At 53.3% G+C, this 16195-nt stretch overlaps 1 protein-coding gene across 2 annotated transcripts; it reads right to left on the minus strand.

Moving 5' to 3' along the window:
- Nucleotides 1–806: 806 nt before the first annotated feature.
- Ift27 (intraflagellar transport 27) lies at nucleotides 807–15261 on the minus strand. Of its 2 annotated transcripts, XM_041671825.1 has the most exons (7): nucleotides 14882–15254; nucleotides 9342–9421; nucleotides 8924–8983; nucleotides 7866–7925; nucleotides 6485–6602; nucleotides 5547–5656; nucleotides 807–1050 (listed from the first exon to the last, which is right to left on the minus strand). In XM_041671825.1, exons 1-7 carry the CDS (start codon nucleotides 14913–14915, stop codon nucleotides 952–954), a joined length of 561 nt encoding a protein of 186 aa, XP_041527759.1. In that variant the 5' UTR covers nucleotides 14916–15254; the 3' UTR covers nucleotides 807–951. The 2 variants fall into 2 exon arrangements, with proteins under 2 accessions (XP_041527759.1, XP_041527760.1); XM_041671826.1 differs by lacking the exon at nucleotides 8924–8983 and having other exon boundaries at nucleotides 14882–15261.
- Nucleotides 15262–16195: the final 934 nt, after the last annotated feature.

A 16195-nucleotide genomic window follows, 5' to 3' on the forward strand; every position in this document is an offset into this window, starting at 1 on the left:
CTCCATGCTGTAAGGACAGAATTGGTGGGTACATGTAATGCACTTAGCCCTGGAGAGACGTGGTAGGTCACCAGCCGTAACCAGAGCCATTCCACCATGGCCATTTTCACAAGGACACAGCAGGGGCTGTACGCCCCTAGTTGATATGATGCTCTCCCTAAACGTAGAGATCTGGAGACAGGGGGTGACCAAGTCCTATGGGTCAGGGGGTCACTGGGGAAGTGGGGGTCCCCAGGAAAGAGTGACAATTCTAGGAGGCCTCAGGGGCCAGACTGTAGCCATAGCCCTGGTGCAGACAGGCCTTCATCGGGGAGCGAGAGGGTGAAGTGGTATTTCAGAAGAATGAATGTGGACACTACCAGCGTGGAAAGTGGTCCAGCTCAATGCAGAGGGAGGCGCAGCTGCCCAGCTTCTGAGTGGAGAGGCGGCCATTACAGGAAGTGGCCAGCTCTCGGGTGTCTGTGCACTCGGTTCCCAGCAGCATAGCTGGGAGAGGTGGCTGAACCCCAAGCTGAGCAGTGGGCATGAGGAGGGGTCACTGCTTCCCTTGGAACAGTAGTCCTCCCAAGGAGGCGTGATACGGAGATCCTCCAGTCAGGGGTGCTTCTGTGTCCCAGTGCTGCGGTAGCTCACAGGTCCTGCCAAACCAGCCTAAGGTTTGCCTTCTCTACTGATGGCTTATCGGGGACCTGCAGAGCACGGAGGCCCTACACATGGAGGGCAGAAACGGGCCAGGGTTCCCTGTCACTGGCCAGTGCAGCAGCGGTTAGAGGCATAGCCCCAACTAAGAACAGAAGCAGCCGCTATTCATTTTCCTCATTTTATTGAAAGCTGTGGTGGATATTTGAGAAGTACCAGGCAAGTCCATCTTCTGTGTTCTGGAGAGATGAAGGTTTGCTGGGCTCACAGCAGCCCAGCCCAGCCATTCCTGTGGGACAGTCCACTCTACCCTCACACCAGGGTATGGAACATGTCCACCTTCTCCCGGTACAGCTGGTGGAACTGCTTGGCCAGACAGTGGAATGGGGCCTCATAATTGTCCATCTCCTTCTGTAAGAATTGAGAGGGGTGTGAATTTAGTCTGGAGAAGCTGGCCCCTACTCGAGGTATCTCTCCCTCCGCACTCCCGACACCTGGTGTCGAGGACAGCTGTTGTCACAGTGAAGATTTAAGGAGAAACAAAGCTAAAAGGAACACAGTGACAGCTGTGTGGCACATGAGCCGTGCAGCCAGGGTCGAGGCTGAGGTCTATCTGAAGAGCCTTCCTTGTGGCCACTAGGTTCTGTGTGGAGGACAAGAAGGTGAATCCACTTACTTAGCTCTGACAGAGGTTCAAAGGCCAAAGCAAAACAGCAGACAGATGTGCTCTAGGAGAGAGTCTGCCCACAGCCGCTCCAGGTGGGAAGAGGAGGACTACAAAGGCAACAGGGCACAGCCCAGACAGGAGAGGCACAGCACACACAAACCCCTCCCCGAGATGCCAGGCTGCAACAGGGACCTTCTACTCCAGGGTTACAGTGACAGGCCCTCCAAGGGGAGGTCAGAGGGGCCATCAGAAGGAAGGGCACTAAGCCGGGCAGTGGTGGCGCACACCTTTAATCCCAGCACTCGGGAGGCAGAGGCAGGCAGATCTCTGTGAGTTTGAGGCCAGCCTGGTCTACAAGAGCTAGTTCCAGGACAGGAACCAAAAGCTACGGAGAAACCCTGTCTCAAAAATCCAAAAAAAAAAAAAAAAAAGGAAGGGCACTGTCCTGACACCATGGCCACCAACCACCTGCAATGAGGGTGCCTGTTTGTTGTTTGCTTGCTTGCTTTTGTCTTTCCTGTCTCCCGAGTTGGTTTTACTTTTTTTTAAACTGGACCTAACATTGCAACACCAGGGGCTTCAACACAGGAACCTGTCTCTCAGATAACTTTTATATGTTTTGTGAGATAAAGTCTCCTGTAACTTTGGCTGGCCTCAAACTCACTATAGCTAAGGCTGACCTTGTATTTCTGATCTCCCTGATTCTACCTCTGGAGTTTTAGGATTATAGGGTGTTCAACAGTGCTAATTCAGAGTGCTATGCACTAGATAAGCACTTTCCTGAGTTACATCCCTAGCCACCACCACCATCATCATCACCACTACCATCACAATCACCACCACCATTACCACCATCGTCACCATCATCACTATCATTACTACCATCACCACCATCGTCACCATCATCTCTATCATCATCACCACCATCATCATCATCACCACCATTATCACCATAACCACCACCATCATCACCATCCTTACCATTATCATCACCACTATCACCACCACCATCATCACCACCATCATCATCATTATCATCACTATAATCATCACCATCACCATGATCACCATTATCATCATCACCACCACCAACATCATCACCACTATCAGCATCACCATCGGCATTATCATCAGTTTAAGATAGGGTCTTGCTATGTAGTCCATGCTGGCCTTAAATACTTTATCTTCCCACTTCAGTCTCCTGAGCGGTAGAATTACAGGTACACACCACCATACCATCTAGGTATTTTTAAAAACAAAGTGGCAGAGAACCCATCACACTGCAGACAGGAGATGCAGCCAAGAGTGTACAAGGGCCTGTTGGAAAGCTTTTCCGTGGCTGTCAAAGGCACAGCAGAGCGTAATACGAGGCCCTGAAGTGTCCCTGATGGAATGGGAGGAATATCACAGAAGCTGGCGTGTCTGCACTTTACAGAGGAGTGATGAAACCAGAGGGTGGAGTGGCCCAGCTGGACAGCGCATCCTGATCTCAGGCTGGAGAGAACCGTACCAGTCCTGGGGGGAGAGCTGCCTGGACCCCACAGCGAGGGAGAAGCAAGTGCAACCAGGGGGAGCTGCTGGCCAAGAAAAACCAGGGCTCAATGCCAAGAGTGCACTGGGAGCCCAGTGAGCACCTGCTAAGCTCCCCCACCCCCCCAGGCATGAGAGCCGAGTCAGCCTCACCTCTGCTTGTGTGGCCATCATGTCCCAGGCAGTCAATGTCACTGAATAACACCCCCAAAGTGTCCTTAAGCACCGAGTGGAGGGAGGGGGGGCTAGGAAATCTTAAGGGAGGGCTTCTAGCTGAAGTCAGAAGCTCTCCATAGCACAAGCCGGGAGAACCCATCATTAAACTTAAGGAATTCAATGCCCAGGAGCCTCGGCAGACACCATGGAGTGCTTGGAAGTAGATGGAAATTGAACTATTTTCCAAATGCATTAAGGGGGCTGCCAGCAACAGAAGCCCTGTTAGCCAATGACTGATTATCATCTTGCTCACTTTGGACACTGACAGAGCAGGCTGTTGAGAGATGACGTCTGGGGTAGGCCCACACTAGCCCTTGGTTTACTTAGAATTGTCACCAAGAGCCCGCAAGCAGGTCCCGTGAGGAGGTGAAGGGTGCATACTCCTTCTGGAAGACCTGAAGTGCTCACGTTTCCCTGGACAGGGCTGTGTCCTGGTCTTAGTGCTATTCTTCCTTAGCTGTGCAATGGGGAAGAGAAACACAACCTCTCTGGTCTGTCTGCTGACTGACCAACAGAGACAGGAGCAGCTGCCTTTGTTGGGCACCTCCAGAACACAAAAGGTAACTTACACAATCAAATGGCAGGCAGGCAGGCCCCCAGCTGCCTGGGAGGGTGCTCCCCCCAACAGAGCCGTGAACTTGGCCTTGCCCTTGCATTCTATGCACAATCTTGCCTCAGCAATAAACAATGGGTTTGATTTCGGTCTAGAAAATTCTTTAATCTTTGTTCAAAAAAGTTCTTTTTGACTTTTTGAGGGGGCTTGAAATGCCAGACATGGAGGGGTGTTTAAAAGGCAAAGGGCCATGGAGGTTCCTCCTCGAGGCTGCTGCACCTCGGGAGAAGCGAGGAGATGGGCTTGGCAGCATCTCAAACCACATTGGGTTATGTTCCTTTTTTAATTACAGCTTTCTTAACCGATCCGCCAGTGGCGCTCCTGTTAGCAGCAACTCAGGGGGGACTAGTTAACTCGCACAGTTAATACCAAGTGCCCAACCGCAGCCTCTTCAAGCAGGATTTATACGCATCCTTCTGACACCTGCACAGAGCTGACCAGTAGCCTTGGGTGACTGATGCGTTCGGACAGGTTTTAATTTCTGGGAAATATGGGTGTTGGGGGAGGAGATGGTGACTGATGAAGGCAGAGGGGGAGGGAACGGGGAGTTGTGGGTATGCAGCTCACTGCTCACTTAAAGGTGCATGACACGGCATAGCCAGGGAGACCTGTGCAGTGTGAGCTCTCATTTGAACGCCATTAATCTCAGATTGTGATAACTGGACTCAAGGCAGGGGTAACATCCATCTCTGTACCAGCCACTGGCTCTAGCGTTTCGTAAGTAGTAATAGCAAAAACACCATTTTAGGGAATCATTTCTGTTTTAAAAAGCTAGCAAGCATGCTGAGTGTCTACTCAGTTAGACTGGACATTGCGTTGAGTGTCTTACATTCCCGCATGTGACAATCAGCAAAGGGCAGGTTCTATCCCCATTTTACAGGTGAGGAGCCTGAGGCCCCACGGTGGACATCCCATTCCTGGAGGAGGGGGGTGCAGAGCCTGTTCAGCTCTAACACATGCCCTGAAGGCTATGCTTTGGCTGGGGAAGTGTGCCAGTGGGGGACACTAGAGGCACAGGCTGTTCTGTAGGTGTGACAGAGCCTGTGGCTGGAGGAGGTGACACCAGGGTACGCACTCCCCCACTGACTTCTTTGGGAAGCCAAAGCATTGGGCCTAGAGACCTCAAAGTTAGACCTCACACAACGGAGCCACTGCAGGTCTAACAGGACTCTTCAATGATGCTCCTGAGGGAGGGCTGTGGCTTCTGACGAGACACCGGTGTCCGGGCCATCTGCATGCCTGTGGTGGGAGGCTCAGGACAGGTATGTGGTGTGGCCAGAAGCACGTGTCCGGAAGCCCTAACTTTTAACGCTCCAAATGTAAGAAGGTGTGCCACTGTGCTGGACAGCCCTGATGATGCCAGGGAACCATCTCTCACTGCAGGAGGGCTCTCACATCAGAGAAGATGCTAGATGTTCCTGTAGGATGGGAAGCTGGGGGTCTGGGGGTTGGGTATACCCTGGTCATGTCGGTCTGGGCTAGTCAATTTTCACTCCAGTGCTGAACTGGGGACAAGACAACTCCTGTCTCACAGAGTTCTCAGGGAGGCTGCACTGAAACTGAGAGCCGACAGCGCTGTGTCCTTCAGCAGGCTCTCACCCAGTTCAAAGGTCAGGGAGATGGAACACCTTCCACTCCAAAGTCTTTCTGAAATGCGCACAGCCTTGCCTAGGGTGGGCTGTCTGCCCTGCTTCCTGGTGCCACGCAGAAGACTCTCACGATACACACTGACCATTCTGGGTGGAACGGCAGCATTCTGGGTGGAACGCAAGACTTAGATTTGCATCTGGGAGCAGAACCACTACACGCATCTGGGGTCATGAACAAATCGCCAGCAAAGAGCTCCCCCAGATTAGTGGCTCAGAGGGTGGGGGTACTCACCACAGACGTTTCAAAGAATTCCAGGCCTTGACCCAGTGCCCACGCCTGGGCCTGCGCAGTATCCACTGTTCGTCGGCCAGCCAGGTCTGTCTTAGTCCCCACTAAAACACCTGCTCAAAAGGAATAACCACAATATTGTGTTTTGAAAGGGCAGGATGGGAGGTCAGCTGCAGAGGGGGGTGTGTGACACATCAGGTGACAGAGCTGACCACTTGAGGGGGCATGCAGTAGGGAATGCCCCCAAGGGCCACAGAGGACAGGTTGGCTTCACTGTGCACAAGCAGCTCAGAGTTCTCTCATGGCTTCAACTATATCTACGTTTCTCATCTCCTTGGGGCTGTAAGCGCCAGGCAGGCCTGGACCAAGTTCAGAAGAGCATTTGTGACAATTCCCAGCACATGGAACCAACATCAGACATGGTCATTAATGCTAATCTTGGGCCTGGGCTCGGAGTCAGGGACTCAGGTAATTGAGCTCCGTTCCCAGCTGCCTCAGCTGCGCTAATTTCTCAGCCCGTCTCTGGAGGCTGCTTTCCCCGGCCTCTAATGAGGAGAATTTGTTGATCTCACACAGGGATGAGAAAGAAACTGATTTAAGGCATGCAGAAGTGACAACAGAGCTGGAATGTAACTTGTGCCCTGCGTCCTGGGCAAAATGAGAGATTCCTCCCCGGAGTTCGCGTTCTGGAAACATCAATTCAGAATGCAGCACCCTTCCTTCTTATTATCCAGACTCTCACAACACTTCCTGGTGGGTGGCACTGTCTCCCCACCCCAGGCTTAGGGAGGCAGAGCAAGGGCACAGTGAAGGACGTTGAGGTCAAAGATTCAGAGATTCAGGCCCCTGTCCTACTCCCACAGTGGTGTGTGCAGTGACCTGAAGCCCTTGGGCTGAAGGACAGAGGCACTGCTGGGCAGGGGGCCCTCCGCAGTTCCTACCTGGGAGGAAGGTACCCGGAGTCTGGGCCCGCACCTTCTCCAGCCACTTGGTGCAGCTGTTGAAGGACTGCTCATTGGTCACATCGTAGACGAGACACAGGACGTTGGGGTTTTCCCACTAAGCAGGGGACAGGAGAAGAACACTTCAGGGATGTAACAGGGATGCTTGGATGCAGGGAAACCCGGCATTCAGGGAAGTGGATGAGAGGGGGCTGTGAGCTGGGAAACTGTCACACTCACAGATAGCCACCATCCAGCACAGAACGAACGGAGGCCAGGCTCAGTGGCACTCATGTGGGAGAGGCAAGCTGGAACCTGGGTGAGCAGTGACTGCCAGGCACCTCTCACTGGGGCCGCAAGTGCATCATTGCACTGCCCAGGGTAGGGCTGTCTGGGAGAGTCTTTGCAGCTGAAGAAAACAGCTCAGAGAGGACGATAACTGGCCTTGGATGACAGGCTCAAGGGGCGGCCAGGAGTGGGGACAGGGCTGTTTTCCACCCAGAAGCCCACTCTTGTCCACTACGGTTCTACTAACTTACATATCATAGTTCTATGAGAGCCGCCAATACAAGGCTACGGTGTTCTCCCACACTGTGGACCACAAAGGGTGATGCCGGTATCCTCACTGTCTAGTCCCTGGATGTGTCTGCCCACATCTTTTTCATAATGGTGGGCTTTTCACTTGGGGACTAGTAAAAACTTGGGACCACTTCTGGCTTCTCCCAGGGTGTTGCCATCAGCCCTAATCACCCTACACTAACACCTGGGGGCTCTGTCACCCAGTGAAGAGTTGGGGTTCCACATGGACTGTCGGCCTAAGAGTCCTTAAATATCCTGCTGCCAGCCCATGATGGGGGTCACAGGATGCCCCTGCCTGGCTGTGGGTTCTCCCTCTGGTGCTCAGGCTCTGGTACCACCTCCCTATATAATTAGGCCCTGCTTTGACCGTGTGGGCCTGCAGAGTCCTCTGTTCTGGAGAACTTGGCAGAACAAGGCCAATGGGATAACCCTTCTTGGTGTGTGTATGGGGCAGAGCCTCTTTTCTGGCTGTAGGCGTTCCTAGAGGGGAAGGAATCAGTGGTCCTGTACTGGGAGGTAAGGGAGGGTTGTAAGACCCCCCAGAAGGGACTGTTCAGAAATAGCAGGCTGGAGAGACAGATTCGTTTCTGGCACATTCCAGAGCAGGGTGTGGCCATATTGAGCAAGCAGGAACACCTACTTGTCAAGGGCCCAAAGCCCCAGCTGGGAGGGATGCCCCTCAGAGGATCCTGCCTGGCTACTTCTGATGGCCCAGAGTATCCCTTCGGGGAGTGCCACTGGAGGAAGGGCTGGGGAGAAGGGGGTGGTGGAGGTGGGCAGGAAGAAAGAACACACTACTTGCCAATTTATCCAGCATTTCAGAGAACAGCTCCTTGCCGGCAGAGTCAAAAATGAAGAGTTCCTGGGACCAGAAAAGTGCATCTCAGAAGGGGACACGGCAAGAGTCAAGTCAAGGTTTCCCACCAGCTCTCTGTGGACATGGCTCAACAGCAGACAGAGGAAACACGCCATGTGCATGGGTGCTTTCACACATGCTCTGCCTTCTCCGAGTCCCAGAGAGACGGCGAGCACAGTCCAGAGTGCCCGAAGGGCAGAGGCATAGCTTCCACCCACCTGGCATGGTGACCTGGCTCACCTTTCCCAACCACAAGCACAAACATCGCAGGAGCAGCCTGACTGCCCACCTGGCGGCCCAGAACACTAAGCAGGCTGACAAGTGTTCCGGTGTCCAGAAGGCCACTCTGTACTCTGTTAACCAAATGGATTCTCAGATCACATAAGGATTCTTGATAAAGGAGGTCATGGAGGAAGCCTGGGGACGGTGTGTAAAGTAGGGCAGCCTGTCACCGCTCTGCGATGTGTGAGCGTGTATTCTGGACACAAGGCACCCAGCCTTCCCAGCCCAGGCAGAGACCATCCACAATGCTGCTGCTCGAGCCAGCGAGTCCTCCGAGTTCCCTGAGCCCCCTCCTGGTGCAATCCCCTCTGCCTGGCTCTGAACCCCCGGCAGGCAGCGCTGTCTGCTCCGTGACCTGCCCTGTACAGTGGCTCCGGTGTCAGCCTTTCTTGTGGTATCAGGGATGCCCGTGTCTTTCATTTTGCTCAGGGTTCTCCTTAAGGACCCGGTGAGTGCTACAGACCCTCTCTCTGGGAGCAGCTACATAAACATGGCATTGTGCCGTTCACCCTCAAGAGTTGTGGGGTCTCTGCAGGGATCCTGTTAAGAACTCAGACAAAAGATACCAAGTTCTTTTGGTAAGGCCTATATCCCAGTCCTCCTCTCCCTCCTCAGGCCCTCCCTCAAAGATGCCCTGTGTCATTGCTCCATGTCCCTTGCAGGGAGGGCCCCCTGGCCCACAGGAGCAGCCCCAAGCGCCCTGGCTTCAGGCCACCACTCACCACACTGTCATTTGTGTCAAGAACTGGCACTGTCTTCACCACCAAATCCACACCTGTTGTCTGCAGGGGACACCAAGATCATGGGCATTAGGGGGCCCCGCAGTGGGGTGGCCCAGAACAAGGCAAAACCCCACCTCCCTGCAGAGAAATCCCAGCCAAGCAGAAGTCAGAGGCCCTGGCAACCTCCCACTCCCAGACTTCCACTGTTCCTGGCAACTGTGGCATCCTGGGCAGTCCCCTCAGGACACAGTCCTTTACTGGTGGCCACTGGAAACTGGATCTCCATGTCACTATTTCCCCGTCCTTTCTTAGGCCTCTTAGGACATTGCTTGGGGTTTTTGCTAAGTCATTCTCTCATGGTTAACGGTCATGTTTCTTTACATTGTGACCAGGTGGGGACTCTCCAGCCCCAGCTTACCAGAGTGTAGTTCTTCTGGAAATGGGTCCCGTCGCTGCGGAACATCTGCACCAGGGCTGTCTTGCCTACGGCTGGATCTCCTGAAGCCAGAGCAGAGGGACAGATATCACTCGGGTCCCATCAGGCACCAGAGCCTCCTCCTACTCTAGAGGGCTTGACATGAAACCAGAAACTTCGCTGAGTTTTCAGAGCGTGTGTCTGCAGCTCTTGCGATAAGCAGGGAGGTAGCCAGCAGGGTAACTGGTCCAGGAGGCCCATCTTGAGAGCTTACCAAGGCCAGACTACATCTCTATACACCTCACAGCCCTGTCAACCAGAAGGACCTAGCAGGTAACAGGGGTTAAGGAGGGCTCCTGAGCCCTGGCAACAGAAGTGACACTCTTCCACCAAAGCACACCCCATGGGAAAACCTGTCACTTTCAAACTCCAATTTACTCTAGAGTCTGGCCAGCAAAAGGAGTGAGAAGCCAGCTTGTGACCTCACCTGGCCGAGCCACTGCCTGCGCTCTCATCTACACTGACGGTAAAGATGTCCAGAGGTTGCCTTCGCTCTGTGAAAACTCATTTTCTTCTGCTCATTTTTTATTAACATTTCTTCTTTTATTTTATATACTGATCAGTTTCCCCTCCTTCCTCTCCTTCTCCCCCCTCACTCTCACCTACCCCCTCCCTATCTACCAACTTCTCCTCTGTCTCCACTCAGAAAGGAGCAGGCCTCCCACGGCTTGAGCACAGCAAGGCACATCACGCTGAGATAGGACCGAGCTCCTCCCACAAGGTGATCCAGCATGGAGAACAGGTTCCTAAAATCCTGCTAAGCGCCAGGGACAGGCCCTGATCTCACTTCTAGGAGCCTGACAAACAGACCAAGCTACACAACTGTCACACACATGCAAAGGGTCTAGGTCGGCCCCATGCAGGCTCCCTAACTGTTGGTCCAGAGTCCATGAGCTCCCACAATCTTAGGTCAGCTGTCTCTGTTGCTTCCTCCATCATGACCTTAGTGAAAACTAATTTTTTTTCCAAGACAGGGTTTCTCTGTCTAGTCCTGGCTGCCCTGGAACTCACTTTGTAGGCCAGGCTGGCGTCGAACTCACTGAGATCTGCCTGTCTTTGCCTCCCAAGTACTGACATTAAAGGCATGCACCATCATCACCCAGCGAAAACCCATTTTCAAGTGACGTACTTCATTTCATTGTGCTAGGTGAATGCTGAGTCATGGGAACATCCCCCCCCCCCCCCCCCCCACACACACACATCCGCAGTCATATCCTATAGCCACTTGGCCCAGCTGGGCTGAGCCCTTCTCAGTCCTTGTTCAAGCAGCTCCAGGAACTCACACATCATAAAAGGTTCCTTGTCAGTTTTCAGGCCTAGGTCTGAGTCTTTTGCATGATAAAAGGGAGCGGTTTCATAGCGAGTTCTTCCGGTGCTGTCATAGGGATGGCTCAGGGTGCCTTGCCCCCTCCACTCTTCCACCTGTAGCCTTGACCCCTGCTGATCTGGCTGTTTTACCTGTGCAGGGTTATCATTCTCATTGCCCAGGTATTACCGGGCACCTGCTTTCTGCGTGCTCACGTCCCTGACCCTCATGGACATCACCAGCACCCAACCTCTGTCTTCAGTCCCTTTCACAATGGCTTCCTCCGTCTGCCTTCTCCAGTCTGCAGTTCTGGACACTGTTCCCTTGACTCCTCCCACCTGTCATTTTCTCTCGTGAGACAACTACATGACAACTGGTGTCTCGAGGTAGAGACTTCTGCTAGGGCCGAGTGAGCCATTCAGGACTTGATTTCCTGCCATGGGTAGTCCTCTCCTCACAGCCTCTTCCCTCTCATGCCTTCCCTCCCGTGTTGCACCCCCTACTGAAGTCACGGGTGAAGACAGATCGTAGAGGCGAGGTACCCCTCTAGGATTTTTAGGCTGCCTTGGTTTACTAGGCTGGTCTGGCTGAGCATCCCAAATGCTACCTCGAGGCTCTTTGCACCATGGCCTCTCAGGGTCTGTAGGTCCCACCTACCCCAGGGCAGATAGCCTAGCAATTCTTCCCCATGCCTTGTTGATAGCCCGGAAGGTAGTCAGTCACTAGCCTGACTCCCATTCTGTTCCTAAACCTGGGAGGAAATTGGCTCTTTCTCCCTGGGAAATTCCCCCACAGATTGGTTTTGGTTGATTTCGTGAGTCTTTCTGCTGACTGCCAGTCACCAGGGCTGGCAGCGAAGTTCCTGTGTGGGCTAGGAGGGATCGGAGCACAGGGAGGCGGGGGAGCTGATAAACACATTCTCAGAGCAACAGGATGACAAGTGAAAAGGCAGACAACGCAGCTGAGAAGCAGGGCATCCGAGGAAAGGAACATGAGAAACCTCGAGAGCCTGTGAGTCCACGTGGCTGCAGGGTACGGGGTTCCCCGAAGCCATGGCCATTGTGGGGCTTCCACTGTCTTCTGCATTTTGCTTGCCCACAGCCAAGCCCATATCTCACCACAGACCTGAGTTGACCTCTCCGTCTACCCCAGTCTTCCTGCTCACCACACCACCACGTATCCAGCCTCCTTGTCCCAGGTTATGAACACCACCACCTCCTGCATCCCACTGTCTTCTTCCTGGCTCTTCTATTCTGGGCTGTCTCTCAAGCCTACCCCCACCACCCACAGCCATCCCAGGAGCCCACACATCATCCGCAGGACTGGGAGCTCCCTCTTTGAGCTTTTCTCTGCTCAGCCCTGGGGACGATGATCCCCGCACCTGACTACCCCAGTGTCCTTGCCTCCGATAGGCTGCTTTGCCACCTACGTGACAGTCACCAGGACACAGGTCCCACATTTGGCTTGAACCTGCTGCGAGGTCTCAAAACACAGAAATGGGCTGGGGGCACCTGACTCTGAAGCTGAGCTGAGTTCCCTGCCAGGGGAAACAGGTCCTGGTGACAATGTGGCATGTGGTGACATTGCCCTCGGGTTGATGAAACTGAATGCTGTGCCAGCCAGGCAGTGTCCCTCCCCAGAGGCCTGCACCTAGCTCCGCGGGGTCCTTCCAACTCTGCACCACCGCTGTGTGTCGCAGAACTTCTGCTGGTTGGCAGTCTTCACATGTCCAGAGCTGATTCTGCGCCATTACTGTTCCCTGACTCTCCTTGCCGCCAACTGCATCCCAACCCCAGCAGGGTCACAGAACAGAACGGCCCCGAGTCCCTGCCTTCACCCACAGCAGGCATCCACAGCTCTCTTTGGTCAACTTCTAGCTGACCATCCAACCACCTCCAATGGTCCCTTATAGGAAATCTGGACATACGTACAATGCTTGTCCTGTTGTTCCCTAGACATGTTCCAGTCCCCTCTCCAATCCAAGTCCAAAATCCTGTCCTTTCTAGGCAGATCTCAATTGGCTTCTTGTGTGGCCTCTGAGGTCATCTGTCCCTCTGCTGTCTTTACCAGGGTGGCTATCCTACCAGATTCGCAGCAATAGAACAGATGCCTACACTCCAGGGAAGCATGCCTATTGTCCCACATCCCAAGAGATTCATCACCAAAGGGGCAAAGAAGTGGGGCCAGACCCCAGCTCCACACTAACTGTGTGATATCAGGTCAGATAGTTACGCTCTCTGTGCCTCCTTTGTTACATCTGTAAAATAGGCTAACTACGAACGGTACCTACTTCATAGAATTGCTACAGTGTTAATAAGCAAGTGTGTCCCCTGCCTGATACACAGTGTTGTTGGTTAAACAGATGAAACACAGGAGCCTGGCCACTGTGCCATTTTATCTCCTGCCATCTCAAGCCACAGAAGCTGTAGACTGAGGACCAGGTTGGGGTGGAGGCCAGGAGCCACTGCTGACTTTGGCTGGGCTGGAAGCATGTGGCAGGCACAGTACCTGGGTCTGGACCCAGGGTAAGCAGCTTCATAGTATGGGTCTTGCCTGCCTCATCTTACATGAGGATGACCGAGGGCTGGCTGGTGGTTGTGAGGACTCGCAAGAGACATGCACCGAGGGTGTGACATGGGGTCGGCACATAGCAAGTCTCAGGAGAGTGGCTTATGGCAAGAGCTTCTTGGTTTTTGAGAGCTCACCAGCTAAAGAGAAATGAGCAAAGAACAGCAGGCTGAGCCACCCCCACTTAAAAAAAGAAAGTTAACTTTAGAAAAATGAAGATGTCCCCAACTTACCCGTGCAGAAGCTGAACACTGTCCAAGGCAACAGAGCCGGGGAGAAGACTGACCAACATCCTTTTGTTACACAACACTGCCTCCTCTGGCTCTCTGAGAACTAGAGGTACTCTGGAGAGCCAGGGTTCCTTCTGCTGCAATAGGGCCTGAGTCAGGGCTGTCACTCATCTTTCTGTGTGACCCTTTTTATTTTCAAATTAGAAAATCATCAAGGGTACTATCCCCTACTCTCAGTCTGTAGGATAAAGATCCAAAGACACTCCCCCACCCCCATGTTAACTTCTTGATTACAGAGAAGAATCATGGGCTGGGTGTGTCAGGTTAATTAATTAAGGGAGAGGCCACCCCTAAAGGTGGGTGGCACCATTTTACATGCTGGAGCCCCCACTGGAGAAAAAGGGGACAGTGTACTGAGCAGCAGTGCTCATGGCTCTGCTTCCTGACTGGACGCAATGCGACCGGCCAGCCACTGGCCCTTGCCACTGTGCCTTCCTCACCATGATGGACTGTCCCCCGGAACCATGAGCCCCAATAAGCTCTTCGTCCTTTAAGATGCTGCCCATCAAGTCTGTTGTCAAAACAAGAAAAGTAGCCAACCCGACCAACCCAAGAACAGAGATCTGGAGTCAGGCGGATCTGGGAATTCTGTGTATGATCTTCACTAGGGGTTCACCCCAGTAACCCTAACACTCAGTGGTCATATCAGGACCACACGGAAACTACCCTGCTGTGCTGTGGTAGTGAATGAAATACAGGTGCCTGCGAGGTTGCTGTTAACCAGTCTACAAGCGAAGCAAACGGTCTTCTCAATGTTCGGACTGACCCGAGGCAAACCCACAGGTGTGGTACCACGGATCTAGTTAATACTCATCCATGCTCGAGGCAATGCGCAGGCTATTTCCATGCCAGTCAACAATAACAAGATTCTTACTTTTCTTACTTCCGGGGAAACTCCAAGTCCATATACTCTCAGCTTGGCAGCACTGTAACCCACTTCACTCCTGCCCACCCACCGTCTTCACCGTCTTCCTGGTCATGGGGGGAGGGGTCAGCGTAAATGATGGGAACTTTGTGAGGCCAGCGTCACTGACGCCTAGCTTTGGAGTACAGTCTGTGTTTGTACTATAAGTCTACTTGGTGATAGTGGCCTCAAAATATGAGAGGGAGACAGGGAACACAACAGCTACAAGTGTGTCGGAGGGGGAGAGGGAATAATCCCCCCCCCCCCCCCCCCCCCGCTTTCTGAATTCTGTCTGTTGGTCACTGCAGGCATTCCTATGGGAGACAGACATTGGACGCAATCGTGAATCAAAACTGGCTGAGTTAGGACGGCTCAGGCCCCCAGGAACACACGTTCGAGCATTTTTACTACTCACCTGCCAGGATGCATTTGGCTGCTAGCTTCACCATGGTAACCAGGCACTAGCAGGGATGGAGTTGGGGGTGAAAGAGGGTTTGGATTGGGGGCAACTGATCCCAGGGCCTGAGACCGTGATGGTTGAAGGCACGGGCGCTAGGGTTGGGTGGACATTGGGCCTCAAGGTCCCAGGCAGCCTGCAGAGGTGCTGGCGGGGCGGGGTGGAGCGGAACCCGCTCCTAGGCCAGCCTTCAAGTCCAGGCCCCTGCCGTAGAGTTGGGACACAAACGACTAGTCCCACTGGTCCCAAGAGTCGCGCCAAACAGACTCCAGGCAACCATCACCAATCCGCCTCCTCCCTCCGATTGGTTGCTGTTAAATGCTCGGCGGCTTCCGAGACCCAATAGAAGAAGGAGGTGGGGAAAACCGTCCTCCTTCGCCGTACGACGCGGACAGAGGTTTCTGCCTTTAACTGCTCTCGGCTTGGCTAATGGCTTCAGATGATGTCAATCACCGCTGCACGCCTCCGAGGATGCAGCTGGAGGCGGGTATTAGTGAAGCTTTCTGATTGGCCAGAGCATGGCTTGAACCATCACGAAGAGTTCAGGGTTCTCTTCACCCCTGTCTTCCTGGGAATGGGTTCGCCCACCTGGGGCGGGGCGACGCCGCTAGAGCGGCGCCTGAGCAGTGGAGGAAGTCGCAGTCTCGAGAGCCCGGGCCTGGTGGTTCCTATCTCCGACCCCAGGTTCAACGGAGCTTCCACAGATCTAGCCCCTGTCTTATGTCCAGAAACAAAATGTCATCTTTGAAGCCCAAGTGTGTTATGCGCCTTAAAACCCGAATTAGCGGGAAGGGCAAGATGCGGAGTGTTGAGGAAGAAGTTACAGTGTAGGTAAGAGTAGGAAGGCCCGCAGTGCTTTTAACGGGGCCACTGCGGACAGCACCTTTGCCTTTCACCTTCCAGAAGCCGGACAGGAGGAGGAATGTTCACAAAGAAATGATAAATGTTTGGGTAGAGACATTTACCCGGATGGAAAGGCATACTATGTATACATATGTAAATACAGATTTGTTATAATGTATCCGTTAAACTAAATTAAAATATAAAATCTAAATCAGGCGCGATTTGAAAGGACGGGAGAACTTGCCAACTTTACTGAGCGGATTTGTACTTCTCAGTCTGCTTGCTTCCTCTGTTGTGAATAAAAGGATGCCATCCCGATGTTGCCCGTCATGAGGGGAGGATTGGTAAAGCCATCTGGTTTTCCTGGGAGCCTCTCTTGCTTTGTCACCAAGAGTTAGGGTATGACTGGGCAAGTCACCTCACCTCCAG

Source organism: Microtus oregoni, unplaced genomic scaffold (genome assembly GCF_018167655.1).
Source record: "Microtus oregoni isolate MIOR12 unplaced genomic scaffold, Mior012 000022F_ref0000154, whole genome shotgun sequence".
Classification (NCBI taxonomy): Eukaryota; Metazoa; Chordata; class Mammalia; order Rodentia; family Cricetidae; genus Microtus; species Microtus oregoni.

Coding starts and splice junctions, on each gene's coding strand:
- Ift27 (XM_041671825.1), bottom strand. CDS start 14,915: ATGGTGAAGCTAGCAGCCAAATGCATCCTGGCAG. Junction 9,422..14,881: donor AGCCAAATGCATCCTGGCAG/GTGAGTAGTAAA, acceptor CTCTGGCTTCAG/GAGATCCAGCCGTAGGCAAG. Junction 7,926..8,923: donor TTGACACAAATGACAGTGTG/GTGAGTGGTGGC, acceptor TTCTGGTCCCAG/GAACTCTTCATTTTTGACTC.